This window comes from Vanessa tameamea, chromosome 6 (assembly GCF_037043105.1).
Source record: "Vanessa tameamea isolate UH-Manoa-2023 chromosome 6, ilVanTame1 primary haplotype, whole genome shotgun sequence".
NCBI lineage: Eukaryota > Metazoa > Arthropoda > Insecta > Lepidoptera > Nymphalidae > Vanessa > Vanessa tameamea.
In genome coordinates, this window is record NC_087314.1 from 13,319,345 (window position 1) to 13,342,466 (window position 23,122).

Here is a 23,122-nt window from a genome sequence, read left to right on the forward strand (position 1 = left end):
ATTTCAAATTCATCATAAATTCAAATTCTATAAGAATATGTTGCGAGGAATTTACTGGTCCCTATTACTTTTAGTATGCATAGAAAAGTAACAAAACAGCCACTCAGTAATTATTCTATAGTTGGTTTTAATTTTCAGTTAGAATGAGAATGTGATTACAATCACAGGGGGCTTAAGAATTGTATTATCCTGGTTTGGGGCCCTTTAGAAATATATAAAGATTATCGATTGCCTTTTATTTTGTTTGATTCGAAGAACAGTTGAGTGAGGTATATGGGAATAAGCGGAGATGAGTGTACGGGGCAACACACAAAAAAGCAATACTCAAACAAATATTCCGCTCTGAATATAACTCACAAAGGCAACGAAATTCATGAAACGAATGAGATGAAGCGTCATCGTCGTCAAATCTCTTAGAGTAAAGTTAAACGACTTTGACCTTTCACAAAGTTGTTTAAATAATGATGAACGAAAAATTTGCTATGTATCAAACAAAAGACGTTCTCATCTTTATAAAAAGAACTTCGACCGCAAGACATCCGTAAAGTCTTGACGTTAAACTTAATATATGTGAAATAAATTATTATAATAAGAAGAAATAAGATTATATTTTTGTTTGTGCATTTATATGACAAAGGTGTTTAAATGAATTGATATAAAGTAGTTTTCTAAATTGTAATGAGAACATAAAATATAAGCAAATATCGTTAAGATCTATTATTATTTAATTAATCAAAATCTGATTTATAATTTATTATTTTCTTATGTATTTTTTTAAGATATTTAATTTATAAATAAAATGTTATGTTATATAAATGAATATAAAATTAAGGTTAATATTTCTAGTCAATATATAAAAATACGATATTAGTTTTATATCGAGATAATTATTGGAGGTTCATTGTTACTTTTAATCTCAGTACATACCATACTATGATTTCGTTTAGTAAAATTAATTGGTAAGAACTACCACATTACAGCATGCGGCGGGTTATCCTGTGACCTCACTCGTGCAATTTTATTTGGTTTAAAACGTCAATAAAGATTCCATTGTTTTTTTTTAAATTTATATATATATATATATATATATATTCTAAGTAAATATCTATTTGTTGTAGTGGGAATATCAATTGTATTTCAAATTAGTCGCAGTCATTCCAAAAGTATGAATTAATAACATAGTGACCAAATACAACTAAGCGAAGCGAAGTAGAGTAGCGTCCTAAATGCCTTTTAAAAGCCGTAGTTGCTTTTCACTTGAGACCAATCGACAGCCAATTCTGTGCTTACTTACAAAGCTGACGTTAATTAATTTTGATGTAGATAATGTATAAACATCGTATACATACAAAAGCAAACGACGTCACAGCGTCATCTTAAAATATTATAATAATAAAATTATTTTCATTTTCTTTTTGTCAGTAATTTAAAATATACTGGAACTGTCCAATTGGATAACGATAGAGCCAAGAATAGCTTTAAAACATCGTCTCAACAAAATAGTTGATACTTTTGTTAATACATTATATATGTTGTATTCCGGTTTGAGGGGTGAGTGACCCAGTGGAACTACAGAAACAAGAGACAAAACGTCATAGTTACCAAGCTAGTGGCGATGTAAATAATGATATTAACAGCGCCGATGTACGATGGTGACCACTTAACATCAGATGGTCCATTTGCCGGCCCGCCTACCTAATACAAAAAACAAAAATCGTCAAGTTTTTAACAAGAGTGTGCCCTTCACAAATATTTTATAATCCTCTGCCTAAAGGTAGCCTGTAAGGGATCGTTACTTTAGCGATAATGTCGTTATGCAACTCATGAAACTTTTGTAAGTCCTTATTTAAATTTTAGTTTAATTTTTGAAGTGAAGAGAAATATTAATATAACAAGTGACTTAAAGAGGCATCAACGACTATGTAAATAAGTATTATATATGTTTGACTACAGTCACTGCAAACCTCCGTTTGTTAGCTATCGCGCTTGGTTGTCTTCGAATATTATTGTATAAACTAGAACACGTTATTCAACTGTAAGTGATGCATAATTGTATGCGTAAATCGTTGAAATTAAACTATGTTTTAATTAAAAATGTTCTTTACATGAAATAAATATGTTTATGTAATATAACTATAATAAACGCTATGTAAATAAACAGTTGATATCAAGACAATGCGTTTTCATTTGACGGTTTCAATTGTATAGTCTTTGTTCTTCTTTGAGGTTATACTTCTTTTGGTGTAGTATGAGAATTTGATAGTATTTTTTTATAATACGTGCGCACGTAACACGGTAACTATACGATGAACCCCCTTCCTAAGCCGCCAATTAAGTGCCAAGTCGCTCAAAATATACAATTTATCTGATTATAAAAAAGTTTATTTTATTACAAATTTAAAATGAGAATGTTTAAATTTATGAGTAAAAGTTATAGTAGTTGCGAAAAAAGGAGAAATTACATTTATCATGACAATAATAATGAGCCGAGATGGCCCAGTGGTTAGAACGCGTGCATCTTAACCGATGATTTCGGGTTCAAACCCAGGCAGGCACCACTGAATTTTCATGTGCTTAATTTGTGTTTATAATTCATCTCGTGCTCGGCGGTGAAGGAAAACATCGTGAGGAAACCTGCATGTGTCTAATTTCAACGAAATTCTGCCACATGTGTATTCCACCAACCCGCATTGGAGCAGCGTGGTGGAATATGCTCCATACCTTCTCCTCAACGGGAGAGGACGCCTTAGCCCAGCAGTGGGAAATTTACAGGCTGATTATGTTTATGTTATGTTATGACAATAATTATGCTTTTATTCAATGTGATTAAAAACTATGTTTAATAACAATTAAGAAGTAGAACTTCTCACGTGCGTACATATTATAAGTACGCATCTTTTTTTATTTTTTTTGGGAGAGCAAATCTGATGACCTACACCCGAAGACACTTATATTGTTGGCATAATATCTAAGATACGATTTCCCTGCTGTCCATTATTAATCTGACTGAATAAAAATTACAATTGCAACACAGAAATACAAAACTTTTATGTAGAACAATAATAAAGGTTGGAACCCATCCAAAGTCCCACAAGAGTTTAAAGTATTTTTATACTGTTTAAGATATTTGTTACTATCATCTCTTTTATGTATTTCAATCTGACTACAGATGTTCAACGCTCACCAGACCGGAACCAGTAAAAAGGTTTGTAGATTTCTTGAATATATTTCTTATTATTTAAAATCTACCTACTCACTACAGTTAAGATAGTGCCACCACTACTAAATCAAATCAAATCAAAAGTACTTTATATACAAGTAAACTTTAAAATAAAGCATTTTTGAATCGTCAATATCTATACGATTCGAGCTTAAATCTAGGCGTTTTTTTCCAAAAAGTATTATTAATGAATAGGCGGCTAGGGCGTAGAAATCCTTAGCCTCAGACATCAACACTATAAAAAATACTAACCATCGATTAAATTATCAAAGCTTCAACTTAAGGAACTATGATGTTACGTTGATTATTTTAAATCATAACAAGGGTACAAGTAAATAATATTCTATCAGCGCCATCTACGGTCTGTTGTGTACATCTTTAAGGGCAATTTTGGCAATTGGAGACCAATATCTGTAGAATATAATAGTATAGCAATATTTGATTCATCCAGGAGATGACTCTATCACTTATAAAATCATATTTTTATATTTACACTTTTCCTCTTTAATTCCTTACTTTGATGACTTAATTCTGAAGTCCACGCAGACGACCTCGCAGGAAGAAGTTAAGTTTTTATATAAAATAGTATAATTATGTAGTATATTTATATTGATAGTGCTATAAACTATCTGTGTGCCAAATTTAATCCATAATTAATTAAAAACTTTCATATTTAATATAAGATTACGTTAAGGTCAGGTCACTGCTTACATTTGTGCCTTGATCGCTGTTAAGAGCGTTTATGCCCGATTAATATTACGTAACATTAATGTGAGCCAAATATTTATCAGTTACTTAAACTAAAAAATACTATACCAAAAGTTTAGTCTCCTATTATGTTTAATATGTATATGTAAAATTTTACAATTCAGTGTGATTTGAATTATGTTTTATCCATAAAATGCATTTCTATATTGGTTTTGAGATATAAAATAATGAAAACCGAGCTAAATGCACAATATGAAGCTTCATACTTCAAAGTATTTCTACAGAACTGTGTACATCGTTAACCGAATAAATACTTATACAATTATAAAGTTTAAGTATTAGTTTACGGAAAATATATTTTTTTGACTAAAATTACGATTAATTATATTTTTTTTCCAAATTACCTATCAACGTTAAAACAACGCTTAAATTGGTATTTCGCGCTGAGCGCTCACAGAGGTAGGACATATCGCTCGTCGAACCTATTTTCTACGTAAACTGTATATCGGTATACATATTGACTAAAAAAGGAGATTCTTAATTTAATTATATTTTTATTTATTATTGTTAGTTCAGAACCTGGTACCACGCATTTATTACTTATTGTAACCTACCACCTACCTTAAATAAAAGGCTTAAGTTAAATATAAAAAAGTGTCTTTAATTAATTGTATATTTATGAACTCATAACTTAGTTGCCATTTATAATTAGACGACTATACTAAAAGGTTAGAGTAATAATTTTCTTTGTAGAATTTGCTTGTCATATAAGAGTCGAACTAAAAGTTTTGACGACAAAATTTGATAGTAATATTTCTTAAGAAATCGAAACCGTAAAGTTTACGGTTAACGTGTGTTACAATCGATTTTAATATTTTACTCTAAGTTATTATTTTTTTATACTAATTGTGTGTGTATCCAATATATTATAATTACTTCAGTAATTTATTATATATGTCACTTTACTTTCTATGTAATTGAAAATAAAACTCGTAGAAAATCATCATCATCATCCTCCTGCCCTTATCCCAATTTTACTTGGGGTTGGCGCAGCATGTCTTCTTCTTCCATACTTCTCTGTCGGACATCATATCACGAGTTCTTTCTAAACATATCGTCTTTCACACAATCCATCCATCGCTTCTTTGGTCGTCCCCTACCTCTATATCCATCCACATCCATTCTCAAAACCTTTCTTACAACATGATCCTCATTCCTCTGCATAACATGCCCATAGAAAATATATACGGATTAAATAATGTTTTCAGCACTCCGCTTTATATCGACTGGCTTGACTATAGTAGTTGGGACTATTCATGCACACAAGCTTGAAAATGACAGAATTTGACAAGCGATAATTGGAATGATCCCTCTTAAAACATTGTTTGCGGTACATTAATTTGTTTCATAGCTTCTGTTAATTATCACCAGCAGTTAATACAAGTAGATTGGGGTATATTTAATACGAAGCGATAAATCATATAATTCCTGCAAATGGATATGACCACATACAAACAGGAAGAGATCAACCAACTGACATGACGGACGAGATGGAAACCAAGAGTATATAGGCTTTTTTACCTTTAATACTATGGTTATATATTCCGCATGAAATATCAATGAATTCGATCATCATTCTATCGTATCAACTACTTTTTATCGACCCGCCCCGGCTTCGCACGGGTGCAGTGAGGGTTATCCCTAAGAAATAGACATATACCATCAATGACTTTAGTATTTTTATCTATCTCGTAGAGTTCAGTCAGCGTTTGCAATTTAAGCGCATAAAATGTTTTTATTTACGACATCACATTAAAAACCTCTAATTATCAGTATTTCTCAACTATATAATGCATGTGTTATACATATAAACTTTCCTCTCGAATCACTCTATCATTAAAAGTAAACCGCATCAAAATCCGTTACGTAGTTTTTAAGATCTAAGCATACATAGGGACCGATAGCGGGTAGCGCCCTTGTTTTATACTATGTAGTGATTATTACTGCTTTTTCGGTTCCGAGGAACTGGTTTGGAACAAATTAATTATACAGTTTGCAATATTTTTAATTGCACTTTTTATAATAATAAGATGATAATGATGATGTAGCCGAGATGACCCCATGGTCAGAACGCGTGCATCTTAACCGATGATTGCGGGTTCAAACCCAGGCAAGCACCACTGAATTTTCATGTGCTTAATTTGTGTTTATAATACATCTCGTGCTCGACGGTGAAGGAAAACATCGTGAGGAAACCTGCATGTGTCTAATTTCAACGAAATTCTGCCATATGTGTATTCCACCAACCCGTATTGGAGGTGCGTGGTGGAATATGCTCCAAACCTTCTCCTCAGAGGGAGAGAAGGCCTTAGCCCAGCAGTGGGAAATTTACAGGCTGCTCATGCTTATGTTATGTAATGATGATGTCCTCCTGACCAATTTTGGCCAGAGCGGCCGATCGGAATGGAGACCAGTCTATGCTGGACATAATAGTATTATATAGTGCAAAAATATTTGCGCAAACACAGGTCCACTCACATCTGATGGGACAGCAAATCCGATACGACGTAAGAGGGTTCATTTGCAGGACGGATTGACGTCCTTTTCAAGGATCTCCTAGACCACGGGCTGCTATTGATAATTTTGGACCTCTAGATCTGTAACCTTATAGCACTAGCACCAAAACAATGAGACAGCCAATTAAAATGGTGTCATAAACAAGATTGTAGATTGAAATTATTTTACACAAATAACGTTTGAGTTTTTCGAAACATGAATTTAATACAAATTAAAAACGTGTACCGTACATAATTCTGAAAAAGCACGGTACAAAAAAGTTTCTGAATTCTAAAACATTTCACTTTGTGTGACAAACGTTCAATTTTGTTTCGCCTTTCTATCTCATGTATTTGTTCGTTAAATTCGTAAAGTTGGTGAGATTATTTTTATATTTAACATACTCGTATATTTTCATATCGTTTGACAAGATATGAAACTCACGTGGATGCAATATTAAACAATAAATGGACAATATTATATTTTTGTTTTAATTTGATTAAAATTGAACTGTAACTTTTTCATACATATGTTACATATATAATGCATACTATCAGTTATTATTTATTTGGCTAAATCATGAAACTGATGACACAATTAAAATCACAGCTACATCAACTTTACAAAGTTTAGGTGTAGATTTTAGGTGTTCGTGAGATGGTAGTTGTTACTTTAAGGATATAAAATAATCATTATTTTTTCTTGGTATTTTGTGACACACATCTTGTGTAACTGTACTGGCTTCTTGGCCAGTACAGTTGCAATGCTGAAATCATTGGCCGCCGAAATGTGACTGTTTTTTAAATTTTCTCTTATGTAGTTACATAAGAGAATATCAAATATCATAATTAACGTTTCTTTGAAAACACTGAACCGATTACTTACGTAAAGATGATTCCTATAATTAGTAGGTGCCTAACTAACTCATACCGTCTGTATTCCAAGAAAGTTTGACAGCGTCTTTATGATCGGCTTGAGCGCGGCTTGCATCAAGAATTTTGATCACTACGTTATCATATGTTTTCGTTACTGGATATTTCACGTGCATTGTTGTATAATGTTTCTTTTCATTGTAAAATGTATTGTGTGTCTATTATAAGTTATTTAACAACTGACTACTGTCGCCGAAGTTTTTTTTTCGCAATCAAATCGGACCTCGTCTAACTTCGTTTTACTACTTTGACTAAACTTGAACTTCTGTTGTGAATAATAATCGGATAAGGTTAACTCATCACATAGTCTAGACAATTTAGTAGTTATATATAATCTACGATAATTATATGAATATCTGTATAATCACAAAGACTGTAACGTAATACAATTTTCACGCTCAGTGATCCAAGATTACCTGAACAGTACTCTTGAAAATAATATGTGAAGTTATACGATATATACAATATATATATATATCTCACATGGATGCTACGACGAAGCAGTGAATATGATGTCATATACAGGTGGTTACAAGGTATTAGTATTCGACATACTAGTTACGTAGGCGAGGAATATTCGTTCACGATACAATCTAACTATAATCTAACAGTTGTTATGTAAATTATTATTAAAAAGTGTTATACATAATATCTTAGTTCAAAAAAATAATAAAAAAATAGTAAATAAAAAATAATATGTTTAAAGAAAAAGTTGTAAAGTAAATTAACCCACATAGAAAAGATCGATTAATTTATCCAGAAACAAGTTCTTAAACAATATTATATTCGACCTCTGTGAGTGTATTTATTTGTGGGGAGGGTTGTTTGTCAAATTTAAATTTAACGTACCACTTGAAATGTATTTGAAAACATTCAATATTGAAATATGTTAATTAATTTGCTTGAGCATGAGAAATTAGGACGGGTAACAAGGATATTAATTATTATGATAATTATGTAAACATTCACTGGCAAAACATCATTGTTTCCTCCCCCTTTCAACGTCTTCGTAAAGGCTGTTACAATAGTGTATATTGAATTCGTAGACATTTAAATATGTTTATATTTAAATAATCAAATCACAAGATGATTATAACGTAACGTAATGTACCGTGTAGCTTAAATTAAATATATACTATTTGCTTTGAGAACGGAAATCAGTTAACCATTTCGTATTAATGGTTAGTGAATATTTATGGCCTCATTTAAATATACTTGTAGGTGTTTAGTTATATCTATAACATATTGTAATAAATAAAATAATAATATCATATTTAAATATCTACCGCCACCTGTATCCAATAAAAAAAAAATATATTTAAAATAGTAATCTCTTAATGTAATTGTCAATTAAAAGAAACACGTAGAGGTATTCTGTAAGAAAAAACTCGAAACTCACCGCAGAACACGACACTGACAATAACGATTATAAAAATTATAAGATACTCATATCAAAATGTCGTATCATAATAAATATTAGGCGAAATATTTTATTCATGTACCTATGTGTAATTCTTAATATTATTTTGTGTTTCATGTCGTCACGGCTTAATGTAATAAATAAATATAATTGAGCTAAATATAACAATTTATTAATTATTTTAAATGTAAATTTCATTTAGAGTGATTAATATATAATTAGTGATAAATAATTGGTAGTGTTTGATTGCCAAATACCTCGGATGGGATATCATAGTTGCTTGGGCAAAGATTGCACGCTATTTCCTATGCACAGTGATCGTTTAGGTATCGGTCATTAGATTTAGACTTTTATGGTATGGTTGATATACAAACTTTTTTTCAGGAATATCCCTATCTTCTTTAAAGGTAAGATGAATTGGCTGATCATTCAGGTCACGCGACGCGGTCAGGCGGCGCTTAGTAAAGATTTACACTGTACTAGTACTAAGTTATTCTTTACGCACATTTTAAATACATTATGTCAGTTAAATACTATTTTATATATAATATATCCTGCTTGAAAGTTAACAAGTATTAGCTCCACGCTTTTTTATCATATATATAATATTTATTTATTAATGTGTTTTTAACAAACGATTTGAATTCATGAATCGACAAAGTTAGTAATATATACGGAATTTTATTATAGAAAAGAATATCTTCAACCAAAAAGGATTTATTTACTTTGCAGAGTCGTAAACTTTGCGGTATAAGCTTATTGTTACGTCTCCCATTCATGGGGCAAATTTAACCAGGCGATATATATAACATAAAGATATCATAACCGTCATTATCGTTATTAATAAGACCAAGTTATTGATAATACTTAATTTATACTACTGACGCTGATATTTTTAAACACGACTATATGTTTACTTTTTTTTTTAAATATATTGATTTAAATTAAAATATGACCAGTAGAGATAATATTATCAATAGCTGTTACTTTATAATTCATACACTAAAGGATTATATATGATAAATAAATATAGACTTTACTCCATTGGCAAATGAAGTCGGGGTTTGATCTCTTATGTAAACTAATCAGAGGGAATCATAACCTTTTTTCTTGCACACACGAGCCAAATTGGACGATAAAGCGTCTAAGAGATTTTTGTGACGTTTATTTAGGACGAATTTTACAAATTATATTTCGATTAATGTGATATTTCTTTGATCAAAATAAATTAAAAAAGTCTTTAAAAGGCGGAGTATATTTTCATAACGTTTAAATATAACATTTAAATTATTATAATGAAGATTTTTTAAACTGTTAAATATTATGAAAAGCATTTTTTATTACAAGATTTCATTGTATACCCTTCGCTATTGTGAACCTTTATTGTTTTAGTTATAATCAAAATTAACGGGTACTTAATTAAACACCGATTGTCTCTTTCTGTCACTATTGATATGACATTTGAAAGAAGAAATGTAGCATTGTTTAACAAGTCAACACCTTATAAATTTTTTTATTATATAATAATATAAGATTACAAGAACTTGTAATAAATTATGTTCATTTAAACTATTGCAAATAATCTATTATATATATCCATCCATCCATCCATCCATCCATCCATCCATCCATCCATCCATCCATCCATCCATCCATCCATCCATCCATCCATCCATCCATCCATCCATCCATCTATCTATCTATCTATAAACATCTAGCTCACTCGATCCTAAGGATCTTGCACATAACTAATGTTTACGTTTATATTTACGTTCACTCGCTTACAACCATATTCATTTTGTATCTTTACATATAACTAGCGGCAAGATACGATGGCCGTTTTGACACATTAAAAAAGTGATGTGAAATGTAAATTTATTATCGATATAATATATTCAAATCTTTGTTTTTTTGCAAGTAATTTAATTCAAGTTTTTGTTGCAAGTAGTATCTGATTAAAAAGGTTTAATAAAAATAAATATAAAATAAGTTTAACTAATATATTCGAACGAAATCAATTTAAATCAAAAATTGGAATTAGAATGAATAACTTTATAAACACATTACATACAAGAAATAGGTTACTCTAACGACCGGAAATCCTCTTTCGTCTTTCCCATGTAATGATGTAGGTACGTTCTGTTGCCTGTTCTGAATACTAATATTATTTCTATTATCATTTTCTACAATAAACATATATAAATAAAATAAAATAAAATAAATAATTTATAAAATAGATAAAATATTTACTGTCAACACAAATATAACACCGACTACGAGGTCGAGTGTGAGAGTGTGACGTACACGTTTACGCAAAAAAAAAAAAAAAGTTATCTTCGCGGTACCCTAATATTTGTAGTTTAGAAATCACATTCGATAAATTTTATGACTAACTGCACGTCACTATTGACAATAAAGAACAACAATTTGCTCCTTTGATGTAATTATTTATTAAATACGAAACTTCATGAGCGGGCAAACGTCAAAACGGCCATCATAGCGTGCCGCTACTATAGTTTCTATATAAAATAATTAGCGAATGTTGACATCGCGATGTAGAAATGTCGCGATTTGACATAACCCCATCTAGTATTCATAAGTAACAAAGTATATATATTACCTGTACAATCTATATCTATAAAATGATCATTGTTTCTGAACAAACACCACACAAAATTACTGAAAATTTAATACGAAATTTGTATAATTAGCGTGTTTCTGAGAAGGTTTTTGGTTGAATATTATCATACAATAATTCAATACATAACGGTTCTGTTAGTATTATGAAATAATTTATGTTTATTTAATTAATTTATATAAATGACTTACGCACGAATATTATACATAATTTAAAGGTATATAATATAAGTTTGGTTTTACTCATCGTGCTTAAATAATATTTCTCCCTTTCCTATCGCAGTAATCAATGTAATTGTGTTTATAAATCACAACTTAAAAGACCGAACTTCGCTCAACCCAACAAAAAAAAAAATGTTTTTTGTATTGTGAAAAATTACGTTTCTAAGTAAGTTTGAATTAGTTCAAATACTTATCGTGGAATAAAAATCAGTCTAAACATTTGGAGCGTTTACACAAAGCTGTATTTAAAACATAATACTATTAAGTAGACCGTGATTAGACTATATTTAAAACATAATACTATTAAGTAGATTGTGTTTATAATTCATCTCGTGCTCGGCGGTGAAGGAAAACATCGTGAGGAAACCTGCATGTCTAATTTCAACGAAATTCTGCCACGTGTGTATTCCACCAACCCGCTTTTAAGCAGCGTGGTGGAATATGCTTCAAACCTTCTCCTCAAAGGGAGAGGAGGCCTTAGCCCAGCAGTGGGAAATTTACAGACTGCTAATGTTACATACAGTAGTGTAGACACAAATTAAGCACATGGAAATTCAGTGGTGCTTGTCTGGGTTTTAACTCGCGATCATCGGTTAAGATGGACGCGAACTAACTACTGGGCCGTCTCGGCTCTTATTATCGGCTCGGTGTTTATAACTCATCTCGTTCCCGCAAAGGAAATCATCGTGAGAAAATCTGCATGCGTTTTATTTTAATGACATTAAGCAGCGTGGTGACATTCGCTCCAAACCTAAATAGAAGAGATCTTAGCTCAGCAGTGAAATATTTAGTGGCTGTTACTTTACTTTACTATCATGTAAACATAATAATAAATACTTGGCGGTAGGGCTCTGAGTATACCCGACTGGGTAGGTACCACCCACTCATCAGATATTCTACCGCCAAACAGCAGTACTCAGTATTGTCGTATGCGGGTTTTAAGGGCGAGAGAGCAAACGTAACTACAGGCACAAGGTGCATAACATCTTAGTTCCCAAGCCGATGAAGGAAATAGTTAATATTTGTCGGCAGTGACCATTTACCATCAGATGGCCCATTTATTCGTCCACCTACCTATATCATAAATATATATGTCAGAGGAGCAGGATGCCGAACAGTTGGGTTCGGGGATTGATCCGACATTTGGAAAACTATGTGGGCGAGTAATGGAGATATTCACAAAATAAAACGTATTTAATATCGTCTAATCACTGTATTAATTGATTTAATAATCGTACACCACAAAAATATCAAAAGATTACAATAATTTATCTCGATTAAGAGCAAATGGGTTTGCAAGCAACCATCGCATTCGAGTCGCCTGTCAAAACATAACGACTCGCGTTGCCATGACACTTACAACTCCATTCGGGGTGACTCGCTCTTAAAAGTAAATCAGCTATCAAACATTATTGCCAAACACTCGATTCATTAATTACCCAAATCAACAACCAAAGTAACTTACTTACTTAGTAACCCGTTATATATATTTATCGAGAATCAATAACGGGTAGTTTTTAATATTGCAGAGATGAATTATTCTGTTAACGAGCCAACCTTAAATAAAAACTTTGATAATTTTTATATTGAAGCTGTGCATATTAGATTTTAAATTAACATGGTTATTTTTATTACTAACAGTATTTAAAACGAGTCTCGTGAACAAGACATTCGTAGATAATGTCGAAATATCGAGCTCCACCAAATAAAAATAAAAATCATGGTAAATATCCCGTTTTAAATGCTGTGAATATTCTTACAAAGGCTAATAAATGAAATCAAAACCAATTAAGATTGTTCTTAAAGACGAGTTAACATAATAAAACTGTTTTGTTAAATAAAATAATGTACTTTTAATTAATACATTCAGCTAATATAACAAAAAATGTATAAGGTATTTAGAAAAGAAGAAGTGTTAATATATTTTAAACGTAACTAGGTAATATGTACGAATAATATGTTCATTAATTGAATGATTTGAGCACATTTTTTTTGGCAAATTTTCATCCCATATCGGTGTCGGGCGCCGATACGATATCGGAGAAAGTAAAATGTATAAAATATGTATCTGTCTTTCATATTAATTTGTCAGATGTCCGATCTGATATCGGTTATCGGAGCTGACACCGATGTGTTGGCGGCACCATCGGATGCCCGTGAGCTGTCGGATGATATCGTTTATAAGTATGCTATACGTGCATTTAAATTGTCTCTGTGTGCGCAGAGCCCTATGCGCGGCGGCCATTTTGCGTGTTTGTTTTAGATGCGTTTTGTAGCTTGCTGAATGTTAAAATGCTCCCTGAATATCTAGTTTCCACAATGGGATGTGTCCAATACTTTCTTTGTACAGATATTTTTTTGCGTCTCAAATATTATGACACAGTAAATAAAGTTTTCTGTTATATTATAGTCTGCATTGATTACCGAATCGGAACGATTTTGTCGGAATATGTGAAAATAGCGCATGGTGTCAGCTATCGGCTGTCGGCTATCGTCGTCCGACACCGACATCGGATCGGATAATGTGAAAACGCTCTAACACGTAGATCACGATATTTTTCACAAATTCAGCCGCACTTGCGTCGTTTCGAAATTGCAATCTTCGGTTACCACGTGTTCCAATCACTGGGCCCTTTTTGTGGATAAACGCAATCTGGCCGAGTAAAACTGAGCGATATTCTTTGTAAATAATTACATGGAAATATCAATAAAGACAAACAGTTATTGTACATGTACTGAACACAATCATTCTAAGTATTGCGGTTTGGCGGTAAAATGTCTGATAAGTTATTGAGCTAGATGGGCCGCACATAGCCCTACAGACAATTACTCCTTAAAGTACGTTGTATTGGAAACGTGTAATCAGGCAATAAAATTTCGTATCGTTCTATGTGTTTTGCAGATTTATATCATAACGTTACTGGTCCGCCTCCATATGTGTTGCGTTTTATATTTTTATCAATAATTGGGCTATTCGTCGTACAACGTTCGTTGTTTATTTCGTTTAATAGACTCTAATTTTAATGCGTTGAAATTAAATAAACAAGCCTTTCAATTTTACAATATTGTTCGTAAAGAAATGTGTGTTGGGTGCAGTATATCAAAATAATAAAAGAATTACATCAGGCGAATAGAATGTTCTAAATTGGAAAATGGATAATATTAAATCAAATAATTTTTACATGTTTTGTTACATTGAATTGTTTACTAAAACTCGTGCCAAGAAATCGCTAATATTATTAACATCATAGAGTATATACAGTTTTAAATTAATCTATCTTGTATTAGACGACTATAACGTTTCCGTATTCATTTTTATATATCAAAATTTTTCACTTATTAAAAATTCATTCGCATGAAATAACAGTCCCGAACAAACTTCAACTCTATAACGATTTACGATATGGCAGAAATTTCTATGTAATGATTAAATACATGCACATTTTCAGCTTAAATTAATATGATAATTCGGATTCCGTAGCCAAACGAAAAGAATGGGACGAAATCTTTTACTTATTTTAGAGGTCGTTATCTCATTAAAGCGTGATGTGAAAGCTAGCGTATTTGTATAAAGATGACCAATTAAGCGTTATACTTGTTTTAAAGTGGGTACTAATAGTACCCACTTTAAAACAAGTATTCATTGGTCATTTTTGCCCGGGGTATTAACCCCAGGAAAAAATGACCAAATGCGCGAATTACCGATTACTATGCGACTGACTTTATTCGACCTGTAAAATCCTATTTATCAAGGCTAATTAATTGACTTTATTTATTAATTGCCTCGTAAACATTGTAGTGTGAATGATTTCTGCATATATATTTTTCAGAATTTTAATATAAATCAGTAAAGATTTTATTACAATAAAGTATATGGAGATTATGATGGTGATGATGATGTGAATGAAATGTTATATAGTCTACACGTTTCTCAATACATGGGCTATCTAAGGCAAACAAACATAGCCTGCAGTTTTACATACTAGTATATATGTTATTATATATGATGTTATGTTTATATCTTTGTTTTATTTTATTGAGTTTATTATTATAACTCTCTAGAACATTCTATGTGGATTAACTTATGATTACATAAACATACTGAACTAGACTATTACGTCAAGAGCACATCCTTTATCAAATATTTTCAAGTAGATATTACAAATTATAATTTTGTGAGCCGTGATGTCTCAGAGGTTAGAACACGTGAATCTTAACCAATGATTGCCAGTTCAAAACCCAAGGACTGACTTTGACCCACTGACTTTTCATAAGCTCAATTTAAAATTCATCTCGTGCTCGATGGAGACGGAAAATGTAGTTAGGAAATTTGCATGTGTCGGATGTGAATCTGTCACGTGTGTTCAACCCGAATTGGGTCAAAGCGCGGAGGGATACGCTCTAGACTTTCTCATCAAATGGAGAAGAGACCTTAACCCAGCAGTAGGATATTTACAGAATTATTTTTTTGACAAAAACGAGGTGATATCATATAAATATTTATTTAAAATGATTAGCTTTGAAATTCAACAATATTATTCGTTCCCTGTAAAAATATATAAGTGGCTCGTGTAATCACTTCCGAAGTTCAAGGTCAAAGAAAATGGTATCAAGGTTTCATAAGAATGGTTCGTTGCGTTTCGGTAATATTTAAGGGCCATTGAATGCTAAGTTCATTTTAATTCAGTCTTAAGAATTCATCATCTCGAGAACAAATATTTTTTTGCATCTCAAGCGATAATAGTGAAAAAGATCAATGGCATTCGAGAACGGCTGAGGTTTAGCATAATTACATAACAAGTTAATATTACATGTAAGTTCTACTTTCGTATCAATATAATGAACTTAAGATAGACGAGCTTCATTAGAAACAACTATCAGAGTTACAGAACTGTGAACTGTGCACCCTGACGTATCATTGGCGATGTAAGAAATGGTTAATATTTCTTACAGCGCTAGGCGGCCCTTAGTCCGTCTTAATTTATTGATACAAACAGTTTTTCTTCAAATAACTCGGTAAAACGAAGTATGTGGAGTTATCTTTTTCATTACCAGCCGACATTCTCTTCCTAGATAATAAAATACTAAGGTAAACATAACTATACATACCAATTATTGCGATGTTGTGGTTATGTTTGATTTTCTTCGTAAAATAGTCACACTGGTCTGTTTACCTTCATTGGTATTCTGCTTTGCAAATTTTTAGTGCGGCCTATGTGAATTTTTATATTTGTTGTTGTACAAGCATAATAGTCATACTTACTTTCTCAATATAAGCCGACTTTCATAGTTAAAAAGGCATTTGATTGATATTATAATTGTTGTTGCTGTACATACTTAGTAAGTATGTTACTCATTTTGAGTTTTCATGAGTTAGAATTCACTAGAATTGTTATTTTTTTGTAAACATATTACTTTTGTAATATGTTTTGTTTGTGAATTTCTGTTTCATTTAAAAACTTCAAATTTTATTGATGTGTAACTTTCATTTATATTTATAGTTTCAATAGGTAAAGTAACTTAATATGTTGTGTATTTTTTGAGATATAGCTTAGATCGGCTGGTGCAAGTTTATGTCTAATTGATTAAAAAATACTACGGAATAAAATTTTAATATCACAGGAGTAAATATGAAGTCATAACTGACAGCTAGTTACTTATAAACTGAGATTCAAACAGAACAAAGGCTCAATTACCAACTTGTCTTTATATTTAATTTAGAAAATGCGGTTGGTGGATACACATGTGTCACAATGTTTATTTCACTGCCGAGCACGAGATGAATTATAAACAAAAGTTCCGTGTGGAAATTCCGTGGTGCTTGCCTGGGTTTGTTCCCGCAATTCAAAAATCGGTTAAGATGCCTTCACTGGGCTATCTCAGCTCGGATTCAAAAATATTATTGAAATTATTGTTATTCTATTCTGCAAATACCGTAATTATTATACCCTTAGTCAGATTGAATGTTACATTTATGAAAAATTTAATTACTATGAATTAAGTTTAATTATAATAGGTAACGAAAAGATTTTCGTTTATGTAATATAGCCTGATAAACAATTTTACATGAAACATGCTTAAAGATGGCCCAGTGGCTAGAATACGGGAATATCAACAGAAGATTGCGGGTTCTATCCTAGCATTGCAATCATTTGAAGAAAAAATCTGCCAAACATATCCACCGATCCGCTTCGGAACAGCGTGGTGGATATCTCTGACCCGTCATCGTAAAATGAGAGGCCTTAGATTGCTACAGATTATTAATCTCTATTTTTATTTATTGTAAATAATATTTATTTATTGATAATTTATTTTCAGCACAAATAAATAAATTTCGTTATTTCACAACTAATTAAGCCGCTACGGAACACCCGGTACATATTTTTATTTTTATAGGCTTTAGTTATTTACTTGACCGAATAATTATGTCGTATTGATAATTAAATCCCAAAGGCAAGGTCAGAGTCTTTCTCCTTGACCAATACCCACGCGAGAAAACTCTATTATTATAATCTTTAAACCTAACACATAAATATTGCTCAAACTGTGTTCTAATGACAAGTGTCTTGGCTGAGTTACAACGTTTTTCTGAATTCGTAGTTCCGTAAAAGCGATACGTAAACGGCTTGTATATAAATCACCAAGCTCCTTAATATCTCAGATTGATTCATTGTTGATTTTCACTTTTGATTAATCTTTATATAATACGATTCTGTATGTGTGTATGTCACTGAACTCCTCCTAAAGGGCTGTACCGATTTTGATTTTGTGCATGTTTGTGGGCGATAGAGTAAATTTAACAATCCAAGTTGTATGATGTATTTTTATATATCTGACAAGTTGGATATTTTTATATATGTATGATATTAATAGCCATCAACACTGTTGGACCTGTTACCATAAAAATTGGCACATATATGTTTTTCCTTAACGAGGATGTGCATATTTATAGTATCCATTTTTTTGCAATCGCCGCTTGATGGCAGTGCATCAACTTTTATTCCATTAAGCCTAGCGACATTATAATTTTTTACATTTTTTAAGGCGTATGAATGATGATAATGATCTATTGGAAGTATAAATACCAGGAGTATCTTCTATTGTGTTATTACACACAATAACAGACAAAATAAACAACAAATCAGCCGGTTGGCAGCAACTTCGCGCTGTGTGAAACGTCCGACGTCCGAAACGATCACCAGTGTCAAAGATCGTGGGAATTTCCTCAGGTGGCTAATTTGCACGTTTGACGTTTTAATATTAATAAAAGTCAAATGGTGATCAATTATATTTTTCCATATTATATGACGTAGTAACCAGTAGATAAAATGATGAATTATTTTTAAAGTATTTTTTTAATAAAATATAACTTTTATAATTTTCTACTAGTTGTATATTTCATGGTGTCATTAAATATATATTATAAATTAAATATTAATAAAAATTATGTTGATTAATAATAAACGCTTGTCATCAGTGGGAGTCATCAGAGTTTGTATTTATTCAGTAATGTTCCATACATTATTCAAGAACGACAAACTCCGAGTCAATGAAGAAGTCGTCGTCTTTAATGTTAACTTTTTACATTAGTTACACATTAAAATAAACATTATTGTATAATATTTAAATCGTTGTTATATAATTTTATAAATAGCATGATTCACAACGTCACGGACAGCACGTCTGTGGAGAGATTATAACAACATAAAAAATGGCGTTTGTTACATTGCCGTGAATCTCGAAGTCTCCGTGAGGCTTAGAACACCACAGTACCTATTTTACTAGACAAATTAAAGTTGTGATTAATATATTAAAACCCGGGTAAAATAAATAGAACTAAACAAATATAAATATAATAATTATCACTGCACGAACTTATTACTTGAAACACTTTCTGTACGCACCCGTAAACGTCAAACATGGCCGCTCGTTGAACTGTCATGTCATTGAATCTTATGGATTTAATATCGAAATATCTCGATTATTATTTTATATACGAATCTCGCGGATAGGTTTCGGGCCTATCGTATACCGGCATGAAATATTTTTTTATAACAAATAATAATTATATTAATATACTTTGTTGCGATATTACGACTGCGTGGAATCTATCGCTCAACATACCTTCATTGTATCAGTGAGTTCTATAAACTGCTTTGATTGACATTATGAAATAGATACTATTCCTTGATTGACATTTTCAATTTAATAAATAGTTCATACGACTAAATATACCAACGGCTATGATCAACTTGTGGTTCAAAAGACGATGTTGGACTTTAAAGGTATATTAAATAAATGTCATTTTATTATATAATATGCAAGTTACAAATCAGAGCTATTCGTTGAACATTAAATACGAATACGAAATACGGAACACAGAAACAATGATGTAATTACGCTTTTTTAAAAATCACTGAGCTTCAGCCAACATTGTGTTAGTCATTGTATATATTTTTAAAGGTTAATTATTATCACCAAAACATAAATATATCTTCAAAAATGTTCATGAATAATGGAATATTACGATGAATATTACGATTTATTTATAAACATATTCTGAAATGATCTAACATAACAAAAAAGGTAAATCTTTCAATGTATCAAGGAATAATACTGATAATTTTGAGGTTTTCGTAAATTAAAATGAAAGGCTCAAATAGACAGCAATACCGCTAAGATATCGGGGGATTATCTGAAGGTAAAAAAATATATATAATAAAGTGATGTCATTATTGTTAGTGTCGGCTCATTTTGACGGAATATGAAATGAGGGAATACGAGTTAGTTTTAGACGATATATTATTTCTCAAAGAAAGCTTACTTCGTTAAGAGATTTCCTTCAGACTAATAGTGTGAGTTAAAAGTAAAATGACCTAGCAGTAATATGATTGATCTAGTACCTAGATAGTCGATAGTCGAAGTTATAAATTAATACACTTATATTAAGTAATGAACAATATAACCAGCTTTTAACATTTTTTTTTTTGGCATTGTTTGGCGGACGAGCATATGGGCCACCTGATGGTAAGTGGTCACCACCGTCCATAGATAATGGCGCTGTAAGAAATATTAATCATACCTTACATCGCCAAGGCGCCACCAACCTTGGGAAGTAAGGTGTTATATCCCTTGTGCCTGTAGTTACCTTTAAAGTATATTTATATACACTGATATATTATTAATAAAATATTACCGCAGTATTGTGACTTGTCTAGTTTCTTGATTCGCCTTGAATTAGTCAAACGTGATAAAACTATTTTTTCCTTAATTAAAGGTATTGGGTCTGACACCATAAACCTAGTTCGGAAATGTTTTATTGGTCACGGTTAATTTCTTATTTACGATTCAATTTCCCGTGACTCCCACGTCATACACGCACATTAGAGCTTCACTAGCAGCTTTAGTTTATCCAACAATATATTAATTTGTTACCTTTAGGTTTCGTATAAGGTACTACTTTAAGCTTTGTCTAAAACTCTCTTCTGAGACAGAGAGAAAAGAAACAGAAAGTGTTTATATATTTAGATACTACTAAACAATAATATATTATTGTTTTCTTTACAGCGTTAAGTATGTTGTAAGTACACAGGTTTCAACGTAATTGATAAACGTAAGCGAAAAAGCGCTTACTAAAATCCTACTTTATATTTCTATAAAATAACTGACGCTTAATATTAAAATAATAGGAATTGCAGAAATAGTTTTAAATATTGTAGCGGAGAACTCGACTTTTCTCTTAATAAAACGGAGCTACGTTTGTAATGCTATCTCTTTCCGGCTCAATGTGTCTCACTCTCTCTGCTGGGAAAAGAGTTCATTCAGTAGTATGCCGAAACTCTCAAACCGAGGACGTTTTGGCGATTCGGGAATGATAAAGCAAAAAACGCGCGAAGATTTCATTCGATATTCAAACTTTTTTACTCTGATATATGTTTAATTTTTATTTATCCCTATAAATATTGCCAGTACTTATGAATTATACTATATTTTAAAAAGTGACCTAGAAATATTTTAAATAAAATAACTATTTCAAGTGGCATAAAAATTAAATTAGCAATTTTCATAACGTCAGTGATAAATGCAATCAAAAACTGAAGATGAATTCGGAAGTGAATTTAAATATACTGGATAATTTGAATGATTTCAATTTAAGTGGTAATTTAAGTGAAACATTGCAGTTCGTTCCTGAACTAGATATATTTTTTCAACCAGAAAATGTGTTAATTGCTCTGTATGTACCCGTCATTTTACTGTCCCTTGTGACGAATATATTGCTAATAGTTGTGGCCGTGAAATGTCACTACACCAAGAAGTAAGTATATAGTTAACGTATACTAGAATAGAATATGTCTGTTATGCTTTAAAGGTAAAAACTCGAAATTAATTTTGATGAAATTTGGTATGAACCAAGCTCGAAACCCAAGCTTTAAAATTGCCTACATCCGTCACATAGGTACAGTTTACACCATGTGGAGAATCTTTGGATTCAAATTATACTATTTTTATGTTGTTACTATTTTATAGATTTATAACAATGGCGTGTTTTCCTACAGTAATTAAGCTTTTTATTTGATAAGCGAAGGTTCTTCTCTCTGACACCTTACCATTTTTACGATTTTACAGCTTAAGTGGTTTTAAATCTGGTATGAATAAAAAGTACGCAAACAAATTCTCCTTTATGAATTATTTATGTTATTATTATATCATGTTAGCAAATTTAAACCTTTGTTATATTCAATGTATTTTATATATTACCGTAGAATTGTAAATACCGTAAGACTGTTATCTATTTCGCGAGATTGTAAACTGCCGAAATATTGTTAACGGCGATTTAACTAAAAAAAAACATCAAACATTTCGATAGTTTATGATATATCGGTTAGGTTAGAGTCTACCGAAAAGTAATGCGTTAAAGTGTAAGCCGTAAGTTTCGGTTCACAATCTTTCGAAAGTTTACAATTTACGTAATCTAACGGTTATTATAATTAAACGGTGACATATAAGATATCATATGTGTTGCTGTTAATTTGTTGATGAAATAAACACCATCGTAATATATACAGAGAAAAAAAAATTACGTCAACACACGTTGCTTGTTTGGGTAGATACGACCTACTCTATCTTTTATTATGTATTCTCTTACCAAACAGCAACTTAGAGTTTCTATGTTCCAGTTTGAAAAGTGACAGAGCCAGTGTAACCACAATCACAAGCGACATAGTATTTGAGTTTCCAAGTTTGCGTATTGGAGATGTAAGGAAAAATTTATCGTCAATGCTACGTCCGGCTTCTATTTTTATAAGATTTGTTTGTTTGACAGAAATTATATCATATATAATATAATCCTATTTGTTAATCCGATCACACATATAAATGTCTCAAATATAATCGAGGGATGAGAAATGGCAATTGACAATTGATCAA

The 23,122-nt window shown here is 31.4% G+C and overlaps 1 protein-coding gene across 1 annotated transcript in view; it reads left to right on the forward strand.

Moving 5' to 3' along the window:
- The first annotated feature begins 21,749 nt into the window (after window positions 1-21,749).
- Window positions 21,750-23,122, forward strand: part of LOC113403212 (neuropeptide FF receptor 2-like) — a 69,454-nt gene continuing 68,081 nt past the window's right edge. Inside the window, exon 1 of the mRNA XM_026643684.2 lies at window positions 21,750-22,010. Within this exon, the coding sequence (XP_026499469.1) occupies window positions 21,796-22,010 (215 nt within the window). The 5' untranslated portion in view covers window positions 21,750-21,795. The remainder of the gene's footprint in view (window positions 22,011-23,122) is intronic.